The sequence below is a fragment of the Oreochromis niloticus genome, linkage group LG3 (genome assembly GCF_001858045.2).
Source record: "Oreochromis niloticus isolate F11D_XX linkage group LG3, O_niloticus_UMD_NMBU, whole genome shotgun sequence".
Classification (NCBI taxonomy): domain Eukaryota; kingdom Metazoa; phylum Chordata; class Actinopteri; order Cichliformes; family Cichlidae; genus Oreochromis; species Oreochromis niloticus.
The window spans coordinates 28,072,227-28,099,295 of record NC_031967.2 but is presented as its reverse complement, the minus strand read 5'-3'; the positions used below and the strand labels follow the sequence as shown (position 1 = coordinate 28,099,295).

General features: G+C 42.7%; 1 protein-coding gene across 2 annotated transcripts; it reads right to left on the bottom strand.

Moving 5' to 3' along the window:
- Window positions 1–4,810: 4,810 nt before the first annotated feature.
- znf219 (zinc finger protein 219) lies at window positions 4,811–27,069 on the bottom strand. Of its 2 annotated transcripts, none has more exons than XM_005459256.3 (5): window positions 26,883–27,069; window positions 16,951–17,035; window positions 14,373–16,695; window positions 14,066–14,212; window positions 4,811–11,093 (listed from the first exon to the last, which is right to left on the bottom strand). In XM_005459256.3, exons 2-5 carry the CDS (start codon window positions 16,954–16,956, stop codon window positions 9,916–9,918), a joined length of 3,654 nt encoding a protein of 1,217 aa, XP_005459313.1. In that variant the 5' UTR covers window positions 16,957–17,035; window positions 26,883–27,069; the 3' UTR covers window positions 4,811–9,915. The 2 variants fall into 2 exon arrangements, with proteins under 2 accessions (XP_005459313.1, XP_005459314.1); XM_005459257.4 differs by lacking the exon at window positions 26,883–27,069 and adding an exon at window positions 26,078–26,390.

Genomic DNA, 27,069 nt, shown 5'->3' with positions numbered 1-27,069 from the left:
AACAACAGATATATTAATTTCAACTCTTTAAAATAGGAAGTCTTTATACCCAGTCTGATGTCAAGCGCCATTTTATGTCCATCTTTTATATACAGTCTATTGTTGTAATGTAACTCTGTACATCTGTAATAAGACTATTAACTGTATCAATAAAAGTTTTTTTTGTTTTTGTTTTTTTAACATTTTCTCTTGATTGAGATCATGATTGAAGCCCAGGTTCATTATCAGCTCAGGCCTTTTCGGCACCGTCTGTCTGTGCAGACAGATGGAAAAAAGTGCATTTTTTCCATCAGCAGATGCACTTTTTAAAATCTAAATGGCTTCACAAAGGCAAACCTCCAGTTCTTCGTTCCTTTTTTCCCCATTTGTGACGCCACTAGCTTCAGCCCACAACTCTGCACACATGCAGGAGACAGGCTTCGGAAATCTAGTGATTTGCAGAGGTAACCGGCAGATGTTCTATCCTTCACTGTGTGTGTTTACATTTCAAATCCCCCCATGTGCAGCAATGGCATCATCTGCTACGTATCAAAAGACAGTGACACGTCCCATCTGCCCCGGGCTGAAGAGTGAAATACATTACACATACAGAATGAGCAGTCCCACTGGAGCATTGCTCCACTTCTGTGACAGAAGAGAGGAAATAATCGCTCCACGGGGAGGCTATTTTTATCTACGCTTGAAGTGATCGATTCAGCGACCATCTCAGCACCTCCTGACATGACACTCCACTGTACAAGCTGGTAAGTTACGTAACATGGCTATCTTTTAATCTGCCTGATTATCATTTCCATTCTGCCGCCTATGGAAAGGGAAGTCACGATGACTCCACCTCAGATGAATATCTCAGAGATTATGCACAAGTAATTAATATGAGGTCTAAGGAGGGTGACTGTTCAAGGCCCCTGCAAGAGTAATACATCATTTCTTTCTACTTCTAAGTCAACTTGCAGCTTAAAGCTTTAAGGATTATTTCCCAGAAATAATGAAGCACTGACACGCGAGCTGCAAGTAGGACTCACTCTGTCCATGAAAAACCACTGGGAGAGTGATGCATCTCAGCAATAAAGCTGGTGAGCTTATACCTACAGAGAAGCTATGCATACTTCTAATGCTTCCCACCACCACACACACACTTCCACACCAGAAAACCACTTCATTACACAAAGGAGAAAAAGGAGCTTGAGAATGAATCACTGAGTGATTCTGCAGTAAACATGGAACTTTATGTACTGCATGAATCCCTGAGATAAAGCCCGAAAGCCCTAGCTTTGGAAAGAAACAAGTACAGTACTGCAGAGGGGTTCATTTCACTCGCTAAATGAGAAATGATTCACATGCTGGAATTTCAATGCCATCATTTGGATGTTATGAAATCCCCCCCTCCCTGCCTTCCACAAGCCCCGACATCCCGGTTTTGGGAAAACCCTTCTGCTCCATCACCATGTCCATAGTGCCCACTGGCGATGTGAGCTGGTGTCACTGCTGCTGCTCTCATTGCAGCACTTCTGTCAGTCTCGGGATCAAAGCCAAGCAGGAGCAAAGAGCGCTGCGCTAAGACACGTTGTTCCGATTCTTAACCGCACCTCACCGTAGCGGGATTGGGTGAGGGGCGTGGGGGGGAAAGGTTCTGGACAAACGAGAAAAATACCAGCAGGTTGAGCTGATCGGATGTGCTCGCGGGGACGAGAGATAACACGGTTAATTCCACACAGGTGCAGATGCGGACACGCGCGGAGGAAATTACGGCTCAGCACTGAGGTAGAACGCGCGGACTGCAGCGCGTAATAAAACCAAGTCCAGGAACTGCACTTGTAGACCGTGCACCACTAAAAACAAAAGAAAGTGATCGAGTCCCAAACACCGAGCACGAGCTGTAGTTTGTAACATACTCACCTCACTCATGTTGGAAAGATGCGCGGAGGGAGTTCTGCAACTGAAGAAGAAGAAGTGGACTTGGGTCTTTCCTGCTCTCCGTGCTCAGTCCTTCAGCCAGAAGCGCGCGAGAGAGTGCTGCAGTGTGTGCTTCACAGACTCTGGGAAAAAATAAAAAATTAAAAGATGAAAGAGTGATGGAGGGGAGGGGGCGGTGGGCTGAGTGGACTGTGGATGCTCCGAGACCGAGTGAAGCAGGTAGGCTGACAGAGTGAGGAGATGCTCAGCTCTCCGGTGCAGATGATGGGAGGAAGCTTTAGTGACAGCAACGCTGCGGTTTATGGGCAACAGGAGCTCTCTCTCTCTCTCCCTCCCTCCCTCTCTCTCTTTCTGTCTCGCCCACTCAGTCTCAACCAGTCACCAGGGAGCACACTATTGCCCTGGTACAGACATGTAGGCTAATAGGCAGGTAATAAGAAGTATAACCCTGGAGCATTTAGATACGCCTTTTACATAAACGTGATAATTGATGTGTTATAGTTATGATTTTTTTTTTCAGCTTTGAAATAACCATGAGCTGAGAACTCGTGTAGCCTGCAAACACACGAATATACTGCAGTGACATCCTGTTCTAAACTTTTTATGTGGGGTGAGGGAAGCATCACAATACAAGGATGCCATTTTCCACATCCCACTCAGAATAAATATCTGATTTCCTGTCCAGAATTTCAAAATAAACCACGTTTGCAAAAGCAGAAAGTGTAAATTGTGTTTTTGCAGCATACTGCAAATGTTGGTATCGATCTAAGACCAAGTTAAATGCAGGATCATTATTGCTGATACCAGTGCCAATACTATTCACTTATACAGGCCGTGTATACATGACAGAGCAGTCTTTCATTCATTTATAGATGAATCATCATGTATTTGCAATTCTGAACACATTTTAATGACCAGTGAATCACTGGTTTCCACAATAATGAATTCAGACAACAACACACACCTTTAAGCTCTTTGTGTGTTTTGAAACTGTGTGAGTTTTTTCCCTGTCTCTTAACCACTTTGGGTCAACTTCTGTTGTTTAAATGTGCTATAGGCTAACACATATCAGTGGGCTACACACTGAGAGAACAGAAACAAAGTATCAATCCAATACCAGTACCTTTAGTATCAATACCATTGGTATTTGTGTCGATCTGCCTATTTAAACAATCTTAAACTTACAGCTGTATGTGTTTAAATGTTAATCTGATGTAATGTCATGTCTGATTATGGCCACCTAACTTTAAAAAAGGTGTTTAGAATTTCTGAATCTATTTTAAGTGCTACCTATTTTTTTCCAAGGCTTGGAAGTAAGCAGACATAACTGGTTAGAGTCAGGGTTAAGGGAAGAGGAAACACAGAAGGACAGAAAGCAGATTCCCTTCTGCTCCCTGCTGCTCAACCCTGCCGAGTGTCTCCACTTGATGGTGCTGTTGTCATTACGTATCTCATTTGATCCTAACCTGCACCTGGCCTGGGGGCTTCATGCCTGCTGTAAACCCTTTCCACATTCAAATAATACTATTAGAATACATTAGGTACTCAAAGACATCTACATAACTACAGCAGTTCTTGTTTTCCACATCTTGCTTCTGGAGGAAAATGTCAGCACCAGTTATGACCCACATGTGCGGTTCAAATGTGGGCCACACTCATCCTTGACTGACACCGCTGACTCACGGTGACTCCGGCTGTGTATACTCAGCCACAGGTCAACCCTTATTGGCCCAGATGTCAGGAGTGCCTTGACATTTGGGTCGCATGCAACCCACGCAACATTTAGAAGTGCTGTAAGTAGGCCTTAAATGCCAGAAGGAGCCCAAATTAGAGGCTAACATGCAATCAAGGGAACGCAGCACAAGCACGGGTGACAGAATATGCATGTAAAAAAAATCTACCATAGAGGCCAAAAACATCACAGTTTTGTGAAAGCTTCTTTCTGCCACTGGAAAAGATGTAAAAAACAAACAAAAAACAAGGTACATCAAAATGTCGACTTGGTAAATCAAACTAACCTGAAATTTCAAGTTGAGAAGTAAGAATTTTGAGATGATAACCCAGATTTTTTGACTTATAGACGGCAAAAAATGTTTTGGTTTTTCAATGATGGAAACAAACTTCCATACAGATAAGCTTAATGAATAGTAATAAAAAAACAAACAAACAGATCCTATATGTTCAGATTACTTTGCATTGCAGTCCTTTTGTGAATATACAGTAACATTTCTCATTTCCCAGCAGGACATGCCAGTACAGCGCTAACTGTGCAGCTTACAGGTTAAATAAATTAAAATCTTCTTAGTCAGTTTCCAGACTTTTTGCACACTGTAGAATTACCTAATTACTTGTTTTTATTGTGAGATAATAACTTGAGGATATATATACATATACATATATATATATATATATATATATATATATATATATATACATATACATGTGTGGCAAAAATATAGGGAAAATTCAGTCTTGGCTGCCCCTGCTACTCAGTTTAAACAGGCAGAATTTGATTAGCAACCACTGCTGTAAAACACTAATTAAATCATAATTAATGGATATACATTTACAGATCTCTAACATTAGATTTGCTAAGTTATGACAGTTAAGACCTGTAAGAAATGAATATCAAGACTGAGGGAAGGAAGCCTGTTCCAAATCCCCTCAATACCAGTCAAGGCCACAGGAGGGCTCCCTTTGCAACAAGCTCAAGTTTTCCGTATTTCACCCACTTCAACCAGATGCAGCATCTCAACATCTCAAATTCAAGTCACAAACACGTTCTTATAGAATGCAGATAAAAATGCAAAATAAAGCTGTCTCACGGAGCGTTTTCACACTTTAAAGAACAACTGTATCCTAAATGAACAGGTATAAAAAAGAGAGAGAGACAGGATTTGTTTTGTGTTTATTTATTTCTAATGTGTTTTATTTTTATTTTTTTTTATCTGTCCACAAAGTTATATTAGTCACTACTATGTTAGGTCAGTTTTCCCTCACTGCAATGGCAGTAAACTACACAAGAGCCCAAACCCAGCGTGGTCCCCTCACCTCGCAAAAGATTTGTCATATTACAGAAAAAAGAACAATACCCTTTGAAATGACAAATGCATCCTTTCTGGAGAATTTTCTGATTCACAATCAGGATATAAGGTGCCGTTTTCATGTCTATTTGTAAATTACATGCAAGCAAATTGAAAATTGTGCAAAAAATTTGCTGATTTTTTAACAATTGTTTGGCAAAAAAATCAACTTAACTGAAGTCAGACAAACACAAGCAATCTTCTTGGGAACATTTGAATACTTTGTTAAATTGTCAGCTGATTTTGTCTCTATTTCTAATTGTGAATTATTCTAAAAATTGGGAATGCACCTTAAAATCTGACAATATTCTTATTAGCTATTACAGAATTACAGTTTACAACTATTTAATTAAAAAGAGAATTTGTAGTTGACTTGACATTTGAGTACATTTTTTTAAGCAACTAATGAATAAATACCAGACAAGAAAAGAGGGCAGACTCTACTCGGTAACAAGCAGCTTGAACTTAACAGTAAAGTTTAACCGTAACAATATAGACGAGCTAGCTAACACAGGATGTTATGCACTCTTTCTGCTTCAATAATCTTTCGGCAAATAAACGGTTACATATAAAACATGTTGACCTGCTCTGATGTGTTAGTATCTCAAGACAAAGGTAGGACTGTTTGTAGTCTCCTATTTGGCCAAATGTACTTTTAAATTTAGACTAAACACGTTTAATAGACGGAAAACCTGTAGCTAATATTAGCATTGCTAGCATGAGCAGTTTTCTTTCCTTGTGTTTACTACGTGTGGTTGTTCAGCACTCTGATAGTGATTATATAAATGACAGAGAACATATACAACCATATTTTTTATTTTCTAGATCAAAACACTGCCCAACAAGATGCCATTGTTGGTTTAAAATATCGAGGCATTACCCAGCGTCAGTTAGCATCCGTGGATAAAATCTTCCTCGATGCATTAATTATAACTGATTTCACTGAACAGCAGTACTATATCTTACACAAACTAGGCACATATCTGATGACACAAGAGCACCTTAGCTTTTAAAAGCCTTTTTTTTCTTTTATAACATATATAGCATATTTACGATGATGTTAACTAGTGTGCTATTTCGGATGTGTGACACTGTAGGGTGAATAAGGCCCCAGACACAGGTCTAGAGATGAGGCTGTGATCATCTGCCACCAGTTGCTAGCAAAAAATGTTCACTGACTAGATGGTGAAAGCCTTTATTCCTAGAAAACTGCTGCAGTCACCCACGGTTTACAAGGAACATGTTGACTTATCTGCACACACTTGCCAGCTACTCTCAGAGCGGTAGTAAAACTTTTGCCTTCAAAGCAAAAGCCACATCTTTTAAAATCACTTGGCTTTTACTTTGAAGGTGAACATTCTCTGTTTGTGTTGCAATTTTTTTCAAGAAAAAAATTTGCGACTGTTTGCAAGTAATTCACCAACTTGTGTAGAAACTACAGGCAACCACAGCACTTTGTTAGTGGCCAAAGCAATGACAACAAAATCTTCATTGCACCAGTCTCTTTGTGACCAATTCCAACAACCACTTGCCAACCAGTCTGGGAACAGACGCTACCGTCGCTACCGGTGGTTGTATCACATCCCATATGCAGACACATATGCTGCTACACCTCAGTGAAACAGTAGGAAGGATGGTGTTGAGAGTATGAAAAATAGAAATTGCTAAACATGTTAGGTACACCAACTGTGCATTTCATCAGTTTTGAGGTAAGCGCATCCTGGTTTCCCTGTTTTTGAGTCACAACAAAGCCGCGCGTGTGTTTGTCTTACTCCTACTAAACTACACCTTCGAAAGATTAAAATGATTAGCTTAGGTGCAGAGAGGATTTTTGTTTCTTTGCAATCAATTTGGAAATAATGAGGCCTTGGCTTCATTTTTACATTCAAATCTTTTGTTTCTTTTGAAAATATGCCACAGCTCTGGGACTTTTTGTCATTAGACCTTTATGATGATTGGCAGTCCATTTTATTCCCATCTGCCAGCGGGAGGAGTTGGAGGGACCATTGCTCGGGTTTGTGCTCTCCTTAAAAAAACACAACATCTCTAATGCTATCTGTACAACATTCAACAACACATTTCTCTTGATTTTTTGTTTTTTTGTTTTTTTAACCATAATGCTAAAACAATAATACTTATCATTATAAGAGCATTTTTCCATCTCAACGGCATTGAACAAACACCACACAAACTGAAATAAAAATCTAATAAAGGCCTCAATACCAGATAGTACACGTCACCTTCAAGTGGTGCTAGAGATAGACTGTTTACAGATGAGAGCAGGACATGAAGGGAGAGCAAGCATGATGGGGGGAAAAAGAGACAGTAAAAGAAAAAAGGTGAATTATTTTGTTTCCTCGAGTGTATTTGCTTTAGTGTCACATCAGACATGTTTTGGCACCTCATGAGATTAAACACAACATATATGTGTCTTAGACTTGGGCTTTGGTTTACCAAGGGTTAGTATTAAAACCCGAAGTTCTCTAACCCTACTTCTACAACAATTTTTACTTGTCTAAGGGTAGGTAGTTCATTCTTTTAAGAGTCTAGCCATGCTAGAACATAAGGCCTAGTGACCTTGTTTAAGGCCCAATGGGCCTGAAAAAATGGCAAGTAATGAAAACAAAAACACAAGAATAGAGGGATCAGGAGGTGAACACAGGAGAAGATGATCAAGAGAATGGGCTGATGTGTTGAAGGGGAATAGGAAAGAGGAAAGAGAGTGTGTCGATATAGGCTAAGTGCTTTTGGTGAGTTTTACAAAATATACCAGGAAGTGCTTGAAACAGAAGGCACGGTGGCATTGACAGTAGTTGTTAAAGGAGACACCACTAAGGGACTTTCACTACAAAACTCATAAGGTGCTCTAAAAAGGGAACTTAATCACATTAATGCACATTAAAGAGTGGTCACAATCATAAATTACCCCATCAATTTGAGTCTTAGCAGATAAATAGAGGCTGTTAACCAGTGTAAGAGAATATTAATGCCTCACATTCATAAATATACCTTCAAACTAGGGTAAAGAAATGATTACTGGATGTTTCCACATAAAAAACAAAATGCACTTCATTTTTTTTCCTAACCACCAGTTCAGTGGTCGAATCTGATACACTGACAACCTAGCTGACTGATTTTGCTAATCGATGGGGTAAATCTACTGAAACCACACATTTACACACTTAAAAATGACAACCGAAAGTGACAACTGCCATTGAAAAAACATTTGGTCTATTGATAAAGTCAAAATGAAAACAACTACTTTGGGAACTCAAACAAAAAACTTGCACAGTGCTCTGTATAGACATTCCAACTAGTCTTAGCTCACAAACATTATAATCAATATCACCTATATTGATAACCTTTTCTGTAAGCATCTTGAAAGGAAAATAAACAAAAGTCTGCTTTTTTTTCTTGTCTTTACAAAAGCTACACATATTCTACTGGGATGCCTATGCGTTTGTTAGTGTTTTAATAATTACTCCTACCATTGTCTTTTCTTTTCTTATTAAAACAAAAAAAAGAAGAAGAAGAGAGGGAAACTACTCATCTAAAACACACCGTAACCCAAGAGTACAGTTTGTTTCTTAGATTTAGTCCTGTCTGGCAGCTAGACTGCTTTCTTTGTCGTTCTCTACCTTGTAAAAAGTTAAAATTTTCCTTTTTTTTGACACAGTCGTAGTCTCTTTAAAACAATGTGTCAGTTGATTGTATTCAGGAGCTTAAGCGTCGCCCCTTCAGCCCTCACACAGACTCTCGCTCTGTGTTCAGTTGGTGCCTTTGCATCCCCAACCAACAACCGCTACCATTGTAAACACTGAATGTTGAACTCTGACCTCCTTTTTAAGCGCTCAGCTTTTGACCTTTCCTCACATTATATCACATACTTTTTTTTTTGTTCTTTTCAAGCTGAGCCACAAACAGCTACAGTCTGTGTCAAGGACATTACACTATGATGTAGCATTTCTTTTACAACTGAACTATTCACAACACCCTAGAACCACTTTTAACAAATATATTGTACTTAAATCGTTTAAACTGTATATTCAGATAAAATGAACGATCTATCAGAGCCTCGATGGGCAGGGATACCAGAGACTCTCTCGACGACATACATGAACAGGCACTAACTGAAAACAAATGAACAAAAATATTACAAACTTTCTGTTTTTCTTTAGCACAGTCATCAAGAAACATTTTTCTGACAAACAAGGCAGTGATACATACTTGAAGGAAAGCACACGGCCTGTAACAGTTGCCTCATGCCTTAAATTAATAAAGAATAGCTTAGCTGAGGTTTGCAGCTTGAAACTTTTTTAGACTAAACTTTCCTCCGTGTCTGTTTTTTGTAGTTTGAGGAGGAACCTGAAGCTGTTCAGTGGTCAGTCAGTCAGGAGAGCATCTAGTCGCAGCTGGCTCCAGCATGGTCAGTGTTGTAGTCTGGGATTTACCAGTCCATTATAAGTGTGGGATAAATGCACAACTCTAGAATGATGCAGGACCTTGCCCTAGATCTTTCGATTATCAAATTGGAGATCATCGTAAAAATCACCCATCTTTCGGTGAAGTCTGAAAAACAAATAGAAAATGTGGCCTACAAAATCCTGAAAAGATGCATCCATGCGCTTTCTTTTTTTACAGGAATTTTACCGTATTTTGTGGTGGACCACAAAGTCTAAACTCAAGTAGACAAATAATGACAGAGGAAATACCATAGCTGTGGCTCTCCTCTCTGTCAAGACTCCTCAGGACTGCCCAGAAATGAAGGTATGACAGGGCAAAACACCATTAACCATAAACAACTTCTCTCTCTGTAATACTTTCTGCCCTTTCTTCAATTCTTTGTCAAAATTTGTTGGAAAAAAAATAAACCCAACATTCCAATTTAAGTGGTGTCACTCAAAACATTTTAATCTCCTTAGACTCTATCCTCCTCCCCTCCGACGTGGTTAGAGCTCAGGGCTGGTGAAAGAGCGAGAGACATCCTCAGATCTTGGTCTTGTGAATCCTCCAGACTGCTGTTCTCCAAATTCTCTTCAAATTCTTCATCTTGTTCATCTTTCTCTTCATCAATTTTGCCCTTGAGTTCAGGAACATCTGTTACATTCTTTGACACTGAGGACATGGAGTTTGGGTGTTCAAGAGCATTACCCAGATGTTCTGCTGTGTGCTCAGAGATACCATTAAGGGTTTGGGACTGAGTTAAGGACCATTCTCCCATGGAGGCCTGGGACTCGGCCTCACTTACATGCCTCCATATTGTCAGAGGGTCGAGGTCAGAGGGATCCATCCTTGGCCTTGTGGCCTTTGAGGTTCCATCATCATCCAAGATCACTGAAGAGCTTCTTTTGCGCCTGGACTTACTGGTGTGGTTGACCTGGAGATGCATGGCCATCAGCTCTGCTGACGATGTTCGAAAAGGACAAAACAAACACTGGCTCAGTTTGACCCCTGTTGAACTATCCTCTACGGCATCCTCACCACCTTCCCTTACACTCATGCCTCCATCCTCCTCCATCCCTCCAAGACCAGGTGAAGTGCGACGGGACAGATCCAGTGGTTCAAAACCACCCTCCTGAGTTGATGGCACAGGTACTTCCTTGTCACTTGATGCTTGAACCATTCGGCTTGTAGTAAGGGGCTTACGCCGTGACACCTTAGGTGCCTTTGGTGGAGGAGACTCCCTGATCCAGCCTCCTTCCATTCCACCTTGGTAAAGCGCGCCCATTACTCCAGACAGGTACCTGTACTGGGTCTCCAGGTCAACATCCCTTAGAGCTGCTAAGGCCTTTCGATGCTCCCGCTGGTCTGGAAGTCCCAGGAGCCAGGACTGCTGGCTGGGTCGAGAAGCGGGGTTGTCTGTTGGAGCCCGGTTGACCGGGCAGTGGTTGGGTTGAGATCGGCGCTGCTTGACCAATCCAGAGGTTCCAGAGGTCAGACTGTTGATAGTGGAGGTGAGACCAGAGGAGGAGGAGGAATTTGAGGCAGCTGATAAGGCATTGCGTTGCTCCCTGTGGTGCCGCTGGAGATGGTACTTCAGAGAGCCAGATTGAGTACCCGCATAGTCACAGTGGGGGCATTTGTAGGGTCTCTCACCTAGAGAAAACATGATGAAGAAAGTTTATTTATAGAACAGTAAAAATAAAGCTAGAAAAATCTTTTACAAAACAGTGGGACTCATTAGATGCTCCAAAAACGAATGCCCCAAAAATGGATGTTCACTGGGTACGAAGGAAAAAAAATATTGGGGTGATTTTAAGTATTTTTATATTACAGTTAGAGAAATACCTTTGTGTTAGTATTAATGACATCATATACAGTAAGCTTTTTTATGGCATACACAATTTTGATTTCACACACAGGATGGTTTTTTTTCTTTAGTAGAAACCTGATGGTACTCACCTTTGACCCTGAAAAACAGTTGCCTCTTATACACACATGTACAGTCATGCAAAAAAGAAATCTTTCACAGGTCCTTGAAGCCACATGACAAACTAAGAATACTCTTGAGACTTCCATAGGAATTAAATACTTAAGTAGCACCCAGGTGCTGCTAATCAAATACGCTTGATTAAATGATCATCAGCAAGTCTGAGCATTTCTATGAAAGCAGAATTTTTAGCAGTTTTCTGGTCTGGCAGGTTCAGGAGTGTGTTAATAAAATGACACACTCTTCCCAGGAGTGGACGTCTCTGCAAATTCACCCCAATTCGACACTGTCCAACAAACCGCAAAGGACCTAAAAGCTGCATCTCTGACTCTATAGGCCTCAGTTAGCATGTTAAATATTAAAGTTCATGACAGTACAATTAAAAAAAGATTGAACAAATATGGCTTATTTGGAAGAGTTGCCAGGAGCAAGCCTCTTATTGCTAAGAAACACAAGCATACAAACTGTTGAGCACAGTTGTGAAACACTGATGATTTGGCCTTGTTTTGCAGTCACAGAACCTGGGCGCCTTACAGTTATTGACTCCTCTGTATACCAAAGTAATCTAGAGTCAAATGTGAGACCATCTGTTTAATAGTCAAAGCTTGTTTCAAACCGGGCCATGCAACATGACAAAGATCCCAAGCATAGCAGCAAATCTGCAACAGAATTGCTGAAAATAAAAATTCAAGGTGCTGCAGTGGCCTAATCAGACCTCAACCTGACTGAAATGTTGTGGTGGGACCTTAAAAGAGCGATTCATAAACAAATAAACAAATCATGTTTTTTCACGGGAAAGCCAGTTTTGCAAATAAAACAAGGTCAGATTGATTTTTTCCAATACCGATATATACAATTACTTTTTTTATGGCAGCTAAAATAAAATTTCCCTGTAAATAATTCTTATTTTTTAATCAGTTTCACTCACTCCTATTTACTGAGGACTATCTCATGGGTACACTCTAGGTGAATTGCAGACCTGGGGACAAATTTCAGCAGTCTAAATGGTTTCATGTGTAAAAGATACACAAAAAATGCAAAAATGCAATCATTTTTAAAATAGGTTGAAAGTACATTCACTATGCTGAAACACTACAGCACTTATTGCAAAATCGTAACATCGCAAATAAGTATGGCAAGCAAGTATTTTGCAAAATCGCAGCAAGCATAAGCTGCTCAAAGGTCATTTGAGCAGTTCTCAGTAAGAGGTGCAGTTACATGTTTTAAAGAGAGATGGCAGTATTCCATTACTCATTCAAAATTACACAGCTGGGAAAGATAAAGGGGATGATGTTGAACATTAACAGCAGGAAACGTTAAACATATGAAAAACGTAAATGATCTTATTCCCAAGAGTTAAAAAAAGAAAAAACTGGTCACATAGGAGGAACGCAGGCCTGAAAGCAGGCGTACATACAGATGCAGGGACAACTTGATTGTGTTGGTGAAACAAACACTAAAGACGGGATAAAACTCTCGATGGGAAACGAGATTCTGAAGAGAGCATTATCATAATTTGATGCATTTGCTTTAATTACTGACCATGTGATAATCACTTGATGGAACAGAGGCAGTAGTGTATGAGAAAATGAGCAGTGCATGATTGGGAAAAATATAAACGCATTGAGATAAGTCCTTTCAGCTATAAAATGAGTAATGATGATGGCAACTCTTAAGAAGACTTCACAGTGTGCATTTTTTGGCTGCTGTCTTTATGGGAAGTTCTCCAGTTAGTAGTGATAGGTGGCATCGCAAAAAATGAGAGATGGTTTTTAATTTTGATCAAATACATCACCTGAAGGCAAATAATGAAAAGTGACAATGACTCATGCTGATGAAGGCTTATGAATATGGATCATTAATTAATAGTGTGAGTGAGTGGTGTTCGAGATTCTAACTTTCATTAAAGTCCAACTCGTTGGTTATCAGAAATCCTGTACTCAGTTTTTCCTCTTCTTTTTCTTTTTGTCCTAAAAAAGTTTATTAAAATGTTTTTTTCTCTTTACAGTATTTAAGGCAGACGTTAAAGATTTTTATTACAGATTCTTGTTTCAAAGACAGAGAATTCTCTGCAATTTTTCATGCATTTAATTTGTTCATTATTTAATATTTTTATGTAATTGACACAAAATAAATATGTATCAATAAAGTGCACATAAAAATAAATAGATTATTTTTTTTTAAAAACCATCAAACCACACCAGTTTCATTTTGCTAAATTTTGCGTTATACAAATCGAAATAGAGACATGAGGATTACTGTTTAATTAGTGGAGAAGACATGAAAAGGTTTTCTTTTGTACCGTTCACTAGTAGCGAGGTTAGAGGCCAGTAAGAAAAGTGAGCAATTTCCCTTTTTAATCCCTGGAGTGGCTTGATTTTTTCCCCCCAGAAACTACTGTTAATATACGCTCAAGCAAGGCACTTAAGCTGGAGTTGCTCCGGTGGAGCAGCTCAGTTGCCTGCAGTAGAGGGCTATGATTAGCGCTGGCCAGGCCTCTGGGGTAAAATCTTTGAAAAAAAAGAAAAAGAAAAAACGGTAGTTCTAGAAAAGCAAGGATGCTCAATGCAACCTTTCCAGGGATTTATAAAGGTTAAAAAAGTAAACACGGTTTGTTAAACTCACAGCACTATCTCACCTGTGTGAACTCTGAGGTGCACTTTGAGATGGTGTGAAGAGCGAAAGGCTTTGCCACAGTAGGGGCAGTCTTTTATCCCTCTTCCACGCACTCGCTCCCTGGTGGGAACTGAAGGTATGGAGGAGACTGTCGTCAACCCATTTTCTCCTGCAAGTAGGGAAGAAGGAAAAAAAGTGGAAAATGTAAAGATAGCAGCTAAGATTCTAATGACAATAGAAAGTAATAAAGTCATAAGTTGAAAAACAATATATTCTTATATGCTAGCAAACACAAACCAAAGAACTAGAAAAAAATACTCATGTCACACCTTTGAAGCTTGAGATGACAGAGTGAAACCCTGCAGCTCCTCCAGCTTGTTGTGATCCACCACCGATCAATTTTGATTCCTGTCTCAGTTCTGCCATTTGTTGGGATCCACCGCTGTGTAGCTGGGATTCTTGTCTCACTTCACCGCTGCCTCCTCTTACCAGCCCCACTCCTCTATGATGACTGCTCCCTTCCTCTTCACTGCCACCTCCTTTCTGGGGCCTCTGAGTGTGAACTCGAGCATGAACTACCACCTGCTGTAGACTGCGGAACAGCTTTCCGCAGTCTGGGCATTCCCATGGCCCTCCTGGTCCTCCGGTCTCTTCTCTAGGATCCAGGCCTCCAAGGTAGGCTCTGACTTGGTCGACCTCTGTAATCACTGAACTCCGCCCCGGGCCTCGTTGCCCTTGCTGCTGGCCTCGCTGATGAGGCCTCTGTTGCTGAGCTACCGCCAAGCTGCGAGCCACCAGCTGCCACCAAGTTGCCTGATCTCCTCCTTCTGAAACTGTTGCTGGAGTTTCCCCGGTTCCCCCTGCTCTAGTCGTTCCCCCTCCTCTTCCCGAGTCTGCTCCCCCTGCAGTAACACTGCCACCACCGTTTCCCATCTCTGCTACTTGAGCCACTGCTTGAAGTCTCTCCATGCAGCTAGCCCCACTGCCATCACTAGGCAAACCGAGATAGCCCAGGATGGCTGACTTACTCAAACCCATCCCAATTCTGCCTCCAGTTTCTCTCTCTGGTCTTCCCTGACCTCCTCTGGCACCACCTCCTCGCTGAGTCAGAAGGAGACTGGAGTAGAGGGCATTGAGGGAGCTTTTAGACTGCTGCTCAGCACTTCCTGGTCCCCCAGGGTTTCCCAGGCCAGCCTTGAGGCCAAGTTTGTTGAGATGAACTTTCATGTGATTTTTGAGGAACCAAGGCTCCTTGAAGCCACGGCCACATACCTGGCACTTATGGTCCAAGGAGTCCTTGTGCTTTCGCATGTGTCCCTTCAGAAACCACGACTGCGTAAATCGCTGTCCACAAGTGTCACAGCGAAATGCTGGCAGTGAGGAGGACCCGCCCACTGCAGCAACTGATGTCAGCTGTGGGTTGCTCGGGGTTGGGGCTGGGGTGTGGGTCGGCGTGGGTACTGGGGTGTCGGGGGTTGCGATGATGGGCCTCGAACCGTAAGCTGGTGGAAGAGCAGGTACATCGGGAGAAGGGTGGCACTCCTGTAAGTGGGACGCCAGGCTTTCTTCTTGGCTGGCAGAAAAGGGACAAAGAGTGCATTTGTATGGATTGTGGAGAATGCGTACATGCCGTGCCAACTCTGAAGCTGTTCGGAATTTTCCTTTGCAGGCATGGCAGCGAAATGTAGGCGTGATGGAAGCAGATACGCCCTCCCCGGTGGCTGAAGAATAGGGAGAGGTCACGGACACAGGGTCCTCTGTAAGCGGAGGGGTCAAGGGTGTGCTGTCATCCAGTAAAAAACTGGGGTTCTGGTCTGTCTGTAGTCCATCATCGAGACCTTTGACCTCACCATTGACTTCATCGTCTTCTGTGAGATGTTGGATGAGAGCCCCAGGCAGTAAACGCTGGTTTGGGTGACTTCTGTGATTCGGAATTAGGTCTTTGTGGTTCTGCTGGATTTTGAGGTGCTGCTTTAGGGGAGCTGAAGGGAGCCCAGTCCTATACAGAGCTGAAGCTCGCCGGTCTCTGTCCAGACTGTGAGCTCGTGCATGAAGAGACAAAATACTTTGGAATCTGAATCTCTTTCCACATACATGACAGGGATACCTGAGTGCAGGCCCCGAAGAGGCCCCTCCAACTCCAGGTGTGGCCCTGGTAACAGTATCCTTCTGGAACAGCTGGAGGTCTAGTTCATCACTACAGTTCCCACTCTGTCCTGAAGAGAGGGCCAGCTCCAGGGCACCACACCCGAGTAATGGTGCTGATGGTGTGTCTGGCGGAGAGGAGTCCAAACAAGGGCTGCATCCAGCTTCTTGTCCCCCTCCTCCTGGGAACAAAGCCACTGCCGGCGTTGGGGATGGAGGTACTCCATCCAGCCCTTCCTCGTCATCTTCTTCATCAACATCATGGTGATTGCTGTTATTACCCTCGTGGAGGGGGAACGGAGAGAGGGGGAAATAAGGCGCAGTGTCCGGGCTCTGCGGGGAAGGTTCGGAGCTGTGAATGGGCAAGACAACAGGGCTATCGGGGAGAGAGAGCTGAGTGTGAGGAGAGGAGGTCTGGGGGCTGTGGTCCAGAGACGGCAGTGTTGGGGGCGACTGGGTCTGCTCACAAGAAAGAGACAACACACACTCCGGTGGAGAATCCATCCTCTATCAGTACAAAACACAAAGAGAGGGAGAGAGACAGATAGGGAGAGGGAGAGAGACAGATAATGAGCGGCAACCAGCGACTTAAGAAGGAGTTAAAAGTTAAAAACCTCAAGAAAAGGTTAAATTTGCATGTTGTGCATAATTAGCTTTTCTAGCACGACCTTGGCCAGATTTTAAAAACTGCACAAACTTCGAGGGTATGAGTCTGTATGTGTTGATGCATGCGTATATAGGAAAAGAGAAAAAAAGTCCTACCAGCATTGTGTGTGATGTTATGCCATTCTTTAGTGTCTCTGCTGAGGGGGGACACAGTCCTGTGGCAGTCTCCTCCTGTAATTGTCTGAGGACAAAAACAAGCATAGAAAGCTCAGAATATTATTTGCAACCAAAAATCAAACAATTACTGCACTTGAAGTTGTTCCCAGCCTTTTTTAAAAGCATATTAAGACAATTATCTAACTAAAGACTTTAGGTAAATTAGGAATAATAGTATCAGCATAATGCTTTTGAAATATCGAGCGATGAACTGCAGGTAGCAGAGTTTTGCCGAACAGGATTAAAAGCTATTTGCACTAAGACCCTTTGAACGGATTCCACCCTAAATTCTGATTGCAAACCACCAAATGCACACTCAACAATGCATTTTAATGCACGTGCATGTTTACTACGAAGAAAATCTGTATTTGATCGTCACTTGCTCCTCAGCCTGCGTGGGTGTGCGCATTGAATGTGTAACAGGTGTACACCTGTTCTGCCTCCTGCATGTGTTCAGCGTACACGCCGGCATACTGTTAGCACATATGGGATGATTATCTGAAGTGTGAACGTGCATTAGTGTGTGTGTGTGTGTTTAGGAGTTAAGGGCACCACCACAGGACACGGACTGTCCCAAACAGGATGGGCGCGCAATGTTTTGACTTCCCCACACACCCTTCCTGAACAGTCATACAGTAGCAGCTTTTTTTGCTTAAATCAGGCCCGGATGCGCTCACACTCACAAACACACACACTCACACTCACATATGGTATGCATGCACCTAGCCAGAACAATAAATCTGCTGTTTGGGTGTGGTGGCATTCACCCATACATTGCTTAGTCATGCTTAATTGTTGAAGTCATTTATATATGTGAGCTTATTCTGCTGCTGCCGCCGCTGCTGCTGTTGTCTCGACTGTACTGCGACTGTCACCCCAGATAACAGAGTCAGCTGAAACGTGAAGTGTGATACTGCGCATTGAACACGCACAAGCATTTTGGCAGGGCATGCTCACACGCCCAAATATTTTGAGAGCGCAGCACTTCGCCTCACTTCCACCGAATTTGTGCGCGCCATGGCTGGTTTTTGTCCATCATTTTTGCAGGAGTTGAGACGCGAGCGCGAGCACCCACAACACAACAAAAAGGTCATAAATCACTGTGGCAAAAACAATGGAACATCTGTGCTCGCAGGTGTGTCACCCACATTTTTGTTCACATGGCGGTACGGTCACATATGTGTTTATATGGATTTAAGTATTTGTGTGTGTGTGTGTGTGTGTGTGTGTGTGTGTGTGTGTGAGTTACTGAGGCTTGATGACAAAGAGATTCTCATGTAGCCAGTTGACATTTTAGCTCAGCTATGACTCACAGGGATATCACACCATATCAATCACATAAACACACACACTTACACACACACACTCTCTTACACAGACACAGACAGAGTCCTTTCTTAATCCACCATTATTGTTCTTTCTCTCACCGTATTCCTTTCCCTTCTGTCTTTCTTTCTCTCCCTGATTCATACTTCTTCCCATCCCCCTCTCATTCTCTCGCTCCCTCCCTCCCTCCCTCCGTCTATTATTCACTAATTTTCTTTCATTCTCTCCCTCTCCCCTCTCTCTCTCTCCTCTCTCTTTTTTCTCTCCTGCAGTGTTGCCAGTTGGCAGAGTGCCAAGGAATGCTGATATCAGCTGGTAGATTGGGCCCTGCCAACATGGCGAAGAGCAAAAAAAAAAAAAAAAAAAAAAAGGAGAAAGGAGGCAGACAGAGAGAAAGAAAGAGGGAGACACAGACAAATAGACAGAGCAGTTACAAACTGGGCAGCATTAAAAAAAGGAAACAGTCTCAGAAGCCATGTGAATGAAAATGATTTAATTTGATTGGCAACATGGTGTTGAGGGTAAAAAGCAAAGAAACCAAAAAAAGAGAAAGCGACATGCTAGAACAGAGAATAGCAGAGAAATCAGAGTAGTGGTAGTGGCAGGCTGGGGCATAACATGAAGAGAGAGCAACATTTAAAATCCATTTTGAAAGTCAACACAGAAATACACATGCAGACAGAGAAGGGGGGTGCAGAAAAGGAGAAGGAATAAAAAGCAGGAAAAAGAGAGAGAGAGAGGCTATCTAAATGTATCTGCTGCAGTATTAAGTCTGATGGCATTATCATATGAATATCACCATCACAATGCATTGTTCCACCGTGACGGTGGCTGTCGCCAACCACCGGCCCTGTCATGCCAATAAAGAAAATTTGGATAGATTGAGAGAGGGAGATAAGGTGCAGCAGAGGATGCATGGGAAAAGGGGGCTGGGGGTGACTCGGGGAGGGGGTGGAGTGGGGAAGAAATCATGCTGGAATCAGGTGGAGGCAAAACACATAAAAACCAGGTGTAAATTAAGCAAGAAGCGCACTGAAGACGGCATTCTCACATTATCCACAAATGCTGCTCATTCCCAGTGCGCACACACACAGCGAGCTATAAAATGGATTGGTGTAGGTACTCAACGCAAGGGTGAGAGCAGCGTACAAAAATGTAACACCTACGTGTGTGTGTGGTGGGTGGCGGGTGTTTTTAGTTTTGTAAGGAGAGGGGTAATAATCTGATTTTAAATGTGCGTCATGGTAATGAATATTTAATATTAGGTAATGTGATCCACATAGGAGATTCACAATGATATTACAGACCAGCCATTCCTAAAGTCAAGAGTGTTGTGGCCCACTTGAAAACCAGAAAATCCCACGGGGTCTCACCCAATCTTAAATCTTCGCTCTAACCAAAATACAAGAGAAAGTGATGGATTTCCTTGAAACTTTCATTCAAACCACATGAACAACACGGGCTATTGGCTATACACAATAATACATCATTTTAAACTGAGCTTCTGTTAATACTGCAGCCCACCTGCAGTACCTTTGCAACCCATCAGGGGGCCCCGGCCCATACTTTGGGAATCAGTGCTATAGACTTTTATCAAGGAAACTTTCTGGTTTGCTTTAGATAAACACAAAAGCTGTATATAAACAATGGTCTGGAGCCATGAGTGTAGCATTATTTTTGTCTTTTCCACTAGCACCTGCGCAGCTCAACTAGACTCTACCCAACGTGGTTTTGGTCGTTTTCCATTACCACCTCAATGTGGGTGGGGTCGTTATAGCAAGGCAGCTCAAAAGTCCAGTGACGTTGTTTGCATGCAATCCAAAGACAACACAACAATGGAGGAGGTCGAGGCGATGGTACACCTGCTTCACGCACTCTGGCTTCTTGTCAGACTCAGAGTAAAAGAAAGAGCCAAGTCGGTGTGCAGCCATTCCCCGGCAGCCGTTGCCGGGTTTGAGTCTTGCAAAAGAGTTCCTCTCACGACTCACTCAGTGACCTCATTTGTGGGCCAATCAGTTGCATGTGGTCTGCTGACATCACTTTTTCAACTTGACTCGCGTCACTTGGAAAACGGTCAGAGTAAGCACTAATAAAGTGCAGAGTACCCAGAATTACCACCTAATGAAAAAACCCTAAAAACCAAGTTGAGTTTAGCTGAGCAGGTACTAGTGGAAAAGAGGCTTAAGAGACACTGTAGATGCATGTGCTAGCAGCTTGTCAATCACAAGATAGCCACACATTTAATCAGGCCCTGATTTATCACCTAAATGTGATCGCAATTTACAAAATAGACATCATGACATCATCATTAAAAAGCGAACCGCTGAGACCCTAAATTGCTCAGGAAAGCGATTGCTGAGATCACAAATGGAGTGAAACGCAGGGTTTCTGAGCAACCTGGTTTCCCTTCACAGCCACGGCCTGCGGGCCGTTACAAAGACTCCACGTTAAACGCACTTAAGCGTTTGTTCCACTTCTCAGGCCTGGAGCTATAGTTGACTGCTGATATGCAACACATAATGGATTTTCCCATCCCTTCGATACAAACTGGATTTTCCTGCACTTTCACTGGCTTTTCCTGTTTTTTCTTTCTTTTTTCCCCTGATCCTGAAATTTGCAGTGCATGAGCAGGAGTGTAATGACACAGTAATTCGCAAGATGACGCCAGCTTTAAAGCGTCCCGAAGTTGACATTCCAGCAACTGAAATGCAGCTTTGTGGGTCCTGAATTACCTTGACTGGAAATGAGTTTTTTATCATCAGGGTCACTATGTTTTGTTTTGTTATTTTAAACTACTCCTTGACTCAGACCACAAGACGTGCATAACGATACGGCTGAATCATACGTTACATCCCTGGTAAATACTGGCTGAGGGAAATTTGCACAATATGTTCAGACAAGTTTTTTGTTTTTTTCTGTTAGGTGGGGGTGGGGATCGGGGGTGTCACTGTGTAAATATCCACCGAAGTGGCAGAGTTTTATCGTGAAGGCAGTCAGTGCAGGTTTGCACATGCACATGAGAGATACATGTTGTAATTGTAAATATATATCAGGGTGTGATCACCTTTCACCTAGTGTTCATAATGGTGCCTGTGTGTGTGGGATAGAAGTGTTATACGGCTTTATAATAAGTAGTGTTAATGTATCATAGGTTGTATATAAGGAGGGTTTGTGTATTGTGATTTGTAGCCTCATGAAGCTAAACAGTACTTTGAATGCCTCGTCACAGTTTGTATAATTAAGCCTGACTTACAATGATCCCTTCATTCATTTCCTATCAGCCTGTGGAGGTAAATGTCAAAAGACTTAGAATAAATCTGAGTGTATGCTCTGCTCTTCTTGACCCCTTGTGACCCCTTGGGGATCTTGCTCTCAGATTGGGAACCAGTGATCTATAGCAACAGCGACCTTTGTGTTGTTTGAAAATTAAGTCCTCCTCCACGTACCTAAAAATAGACATCTTCAAGGTCTCAGGCACCGGCCTTAAGGCATAAAGTAAGGACTGTGCTCGCAGTCTGTGTGTGTATTTCTGTGAATCCCTACAAGTGCATCTTTCTTCCCGCTGCATTACTTGCACTCTCATGTGATGAAGCCAGCGCGAGGTGAGGTGTCCTTTGGGGATAAGTGGGTGTATGAGAGACTGACCACAAGGAAGGGGGAAAAAAACCAAAGTGTGTGAAAAAGAGAAGATGAGAGCGAGAGGAAGTGAGGGGAGCCCGCTCCCTGTGCGGTACAGTATAATTTGGCCCTGTGGTTTTTATCGCGTGGTCACGTGGCGAACTTCCCCACAGCCGGTATTCATTTCCTTTACTTCACCTTTCCCTGAACCACCACCACCACCACCTCCTCCTCCCTCCCCACCGCCAGCTTCACTTCAACTTTGCCTGCCTCGCACTCTCGCTCTTCCCTCATCTTCAGCTTCAACAATGATAAGGGTGAACATCTCCCGCGCACTCTCCGCCACCGACCGTTAAAGATGGGTCTTGCAGATTGCTTATACAGGGAAAAATGCTACTTCATGTGTATCGTTTTGATCGCAGGACGCAAGTGAAACGGCGATCAAATGGCTCGCATCTGTTACGCTGCTGACCTTATTCAAAAGGTACTTTAGCAGAGAGGAGAGTTGCATTAAAAGGAAGCGTCCCAACTTTTACCGTCTTTCATCTGCGCAAAGTCCAGCTTGAGCCAGCATTTCCTGCCTCACTGATATGTTTTATGTTCCACTTCTCGCACCCTTACTCCTTTTTGCTTCTCCCTGTCTAACCTTGCAACTTTATTCTAACGCACCATCCCCTCTCGAGCTCCTGCTTCTTCTCTTTTTGAATGAATTCCTCCTCCAGCGAGAGAACACGAGCTGACGCTGGGAAGCAACGTTGCAGTGCCAGACCCGAGCAGGCGAATCCCGAACACCGGAAAGCATCTCGGCAGAGAAAACAAGAGTCTCGCTCCAACTCACACAGGCCGCGCCGTGCCTAAAACCAGTGAGTGGAGGGGAAGGGGGTGCTGAATGACTCGTCTGACTCGGGATTACGAGACTGAAGCTTTAAAAGAAGAATTGGTTGGAGCATGCGTGTGGTTGTACGCGTTCTTCCTAAAAGGCTTATGTGTGCACACCGAGGATCAGTTGCTAGGTTGGAGACAATCCTGCAGGTGAAACAAACATCCACCTGATCAATTTTCTCCCTACTGTCTGGGAAAAGGTTCAGAAACCTTTCTTCCATGAATGACACCCCTTCTACTTTAGTGTCCTTAAGCAACACACTACTTTCAACCCCCTCAGGGATGCTCACCACTCACTGTGACCTCCCTGGGGTATTTATGTATATATATCAGATACCTAAAACAGCTTTAGTGTGGGGGGAAAAAGGGTAAGTGTATAATAGTAATGGCTTCATTCTTTCTTCACCCTGGGGAAATTTGCAGAGCATGTGTTCTCTTTCTTAGGAACATCTTGTTTGAAACACACTCAGTTGCACTATATTTTATAAAGACACATATAAATGGGAGGTGTCAGTACTTAAATCAACGCATCCTGTTGTAATTCAGGGTGACTGATTGCACTCAAGGGCTCCCTGACTCTATGTATAGGCTGGAATGTAACATTTTATTTCTACTTTTTATTTTTTTTTTGCAGGGGATTTGAGCTGAAAAGTGAGGATGCACTCCAACAATGACTTTATAACGTCTTCTTCCCCACAGTCGCCGAGTACTTGCTCACTGGGGACTGCTGGGGTTCTCTCTCTATTGCACAGTCTTCAGGTTACACTATAAAGTGCTTTGATGCGGTGTCCAGAATGTTTTCAGACTAAATTGAGGCCAGAATAGTTCACACTTTCAGTTTTTCTTCTGGGAAGGCATCTGTTGTGCTGCACTGAGTAGGTCAAATGAAATGCGACCAAAAAAAACACAAAAAGAGTTGCATTGTAACTTAAAAACAAACTTGAGGAAGAAATTCAAATACTGCTTGCCTTCATAACATCGCACACCTGGCTGAAAAGCGCAGACACGGGACTGCCACTAATGGAAAGTTGGAAAAATGTTTTGCTTATCAAATCGTCGCATTTGATTTTTTTGTTTTTTATTCACACCATCTACCTGTACGCCTCTGCTGCAAACGCTGATTTCAGAGCTGGTCTTCCAAACTAAATGCGAGTGACAAAAAGTGGCAGACTATTTAAGTAAGACCCTAATGCTCTAAATACACTCTAATCCCGAGCAGCCTAGCAGAACTCTCAACAGTCTCAAAATGTCACAATGCAGTAGATTCTCCCTAACTGAGGGCAAGCAGGTGCCTCTCCCGCAGCGCACTAATGACCCAATTATATCAATCAGAAGCCTTGATTGGTGCTACACTCCTTTCCCTTTTACTCTCTCTCCCTCTGTCTCATTCTCCCCTCACATACAATCTCTTTCCCAAGAGCCACCTGGATGGGGTGGATGTGCCCCTTCAAGTACAGTACAGTATGTACAAAGATGGGAAGTAGGCGGCATTGAGGGTGACAGAGGAGGTGGAGGAGGAGGTGGATACTACTTGAACACAACAAGCAGACAGAGGTTTGAATGAAGCAAAAACCATTAGAGCCTTTTTAACATGGGGCCAGTGTTTTATATTCATTAGTACAGCTGGTTGCAGATGAGTATCTGCCAAGGGTTTGACATGAAATCAACGCCTTATATCTAATGGCAAACAACCTGTAGAGAGGCAGGGGAGGCTTTTTTTACCAACAGAGTAATAATTTAAAAAAAGAATGCTTGCGTTATTAGTTTTTGATCAAGCCCGGATAAGGAAAAGTAGCGTCTTGTTGCCAAAAGTCACTCTTGCGGGCAATGATCCAGAGAAAAACAGGGATTTGGAGTGAAGTCACTTCTTTTCTAATTGTCTCTGCTTTCCTTTCTTTTTTCTTTTTCAGAGAGGGATTATGAAAGTTAATGTGCATAAAACTGTCTTAAAAAATGCCAAACCCTCCAAAAACATGCCTGATTTTAGGACACGCAAGCAATGTCAACCTACTTCCACTGTGCACAGGCTCTCAAGAGTGTGACATTTTGGGTAGATATGAAAAAAAAAAAATAGGGCATTTCAGGATCCCTAAACATATTCCATTGGATATAGAAAAAGGCGACGGGAGTGTCTTTGGTCAACCCAGATGACACGTCTGCGCCTTATCTCAAGAGGAATTTCCTCCTCGCCCCTGTGATGTGCGTCAATAACGTGCAACCATTTTCAGTACGCTCCTTTTCCCCCTCTCTCTTCTCTCTCGCGGCCATCTCAATTAGAGGCACATTAATGAAATAAATAACCATCAACAAACAATGCACTAATAAACACCCCCCCACACACACTAAAATCAAATTAACCCTGCCCGCAGATGGTGTCCGCGCACAATCCCGCTTCCAAATAGAAACAAGAACAACAACCAAAAGAAAAAATGCGATTAAAAATCATAAACAGGGGGGATGCAGGATAGTCGGAGAAGTCGGAGGGTGGCGTGTGTGTGTCATGTCAGCCTATCTATCGCTCTCTCTCCCCTGCTCCATTTTGTTCCTAAATTTTCTATACAAAAGATTAAGGGAGGGGAAAAAGACGAGTGAGCGAGCAAGGAGAGGACGAGAGGGGGGGAAAAGTGCCATCATGGATTTCATCTTGAATCCCTCTCTGCCAATCTACCACCGACATCAGTGCCCCCCCTCACCCCCTCAAAAAAAGAGCCATCGTGTCCAAAAACGCACATTTTTGGACGAAAACCGGTAACTTATCTTTACTGAACACAATCTGGCGACACGCGTTTTGCACGCACACGGCCCCAACATTGTATGTATTGCCACACTTGCTATGCTACTTTCTGAGCGCTGAGGTAACGTTAGGACAACTAAACGGGTTGTAGTAAACATTGTAGTAAAAGGTGGCCGAAAGTATAAGGTTTATAAAGCACCGTTAAACAGTCTTTTCTTTTTTTTCCCTTTTTTTTGCGCGTATCCCACACGAAAAGTGGCGGTGCTTATCTCGGAAACAACGCACAATACAATGCCTAATGTGTGTCCAACAAAAGAATTAGTCAAGCTAATCGCATCTACCTACAAATTACGCTTTGTAAATCAACTTGCTAACATGCAAAAATCCACTTTTACGCTTGGACAATATGTCCGCGGCTTATCGAAATCCTCCGTTACGCACAGAGAACTTGGCTCTTCTTTAAAAAAAAAATACACATGTATAATAAATAACAAAAATATAACCTACTTAAAAAAGAAGAAGAAGACGCCGTTCTTTTTTCAGAGAGGTTAAAGAAGAGCTGCCAAATTACCAAACTGCTCGCGCGGATAAAAACAAAAATTAAGAGCTAGCTTGCACAACAACTTAGCTGAAGTTGTGTTCAATTTTTAAACAAAAATAAACCTCCGAGTGACTTTTCGTGCACTTGCGAGCATTTTTAAGTCGCATTTCATCTCGTGCTGACTGTTCGAGTCGACTTGGTTTAACTGTTACACCGAGTATTTCCTCAGTTATGAGGGAAAACAGTGCATTTCTCCGCTTTTTTCTTTTCTTTTTTTTTGTCATGTCACGGCTTATAAGCGGAGCTCCGACTGCTACATGCTTGTCGGCCACGCGCGCACATACACCGGCTTACATACATGACACACACGTAAAGTGGTCCGGAGCGCGCGGTTACATGCATACATACATACATACATGCATGCCTCGTGCCAATCACTCACATGCGAGCACGCGCGCACACACACACAGCCAAAGCTGCCAATGAAATAAATAAATAAATAAATGTGAAAAAGCGGAGTGAAATAAAACACATCAACAACTATGTTGGCCATTATCCCGCGTGTTGCCCGTGAAAGAAGAAGAAGAAGAGAGAGAAAAAAGAGGCAACAACAGTCGCAGTAAATTAAACAATTTTGGAAATGTTTCGTCGCCGGTGTTTCGTGCCAGCACGCATAAAAGTGCATATATGTAAACATAGTGGTGAATAAAATGTAAGAAGATAAATGAAGATATAGGATATATGTTGAAAGTAAAGACTCAGTGTACTTACGGGAGAGGCGGCGAGGAGATTAATGACACGACACGTCATGATTACGTTTCACTTGAATTAAATACATTACGAGTTGGGAAAAAAATGGAAATCAGGGTTGTATACAAGCATACGCCGTTTCCCCCTCCCTCCTCCCTCCGTTTGGTCACCCTCTTCTCTCCCTCTCTCTCTCTCTCTCTCACACACA

Excerpts from the sequence above, each read along its gene's own strand:
- znf219 (XM_005459256.3), bottom strand. Across the intron at positions 14,213-14,372 it reads TGTCATCTCAAGCTTCAAAG|GAGAAAATGGGTTGACGACA; the intron begins GTGTGACATGAG and ends CCCTACTTGCAG. Across the intron at positions 11,094-14,065 it reads GCACCTCAGAGTTCACACAG|GTGAGAGACCCTACAAATGC; the intron begins GTGAGATAGTGC and ends TGTTTTCTCTAG.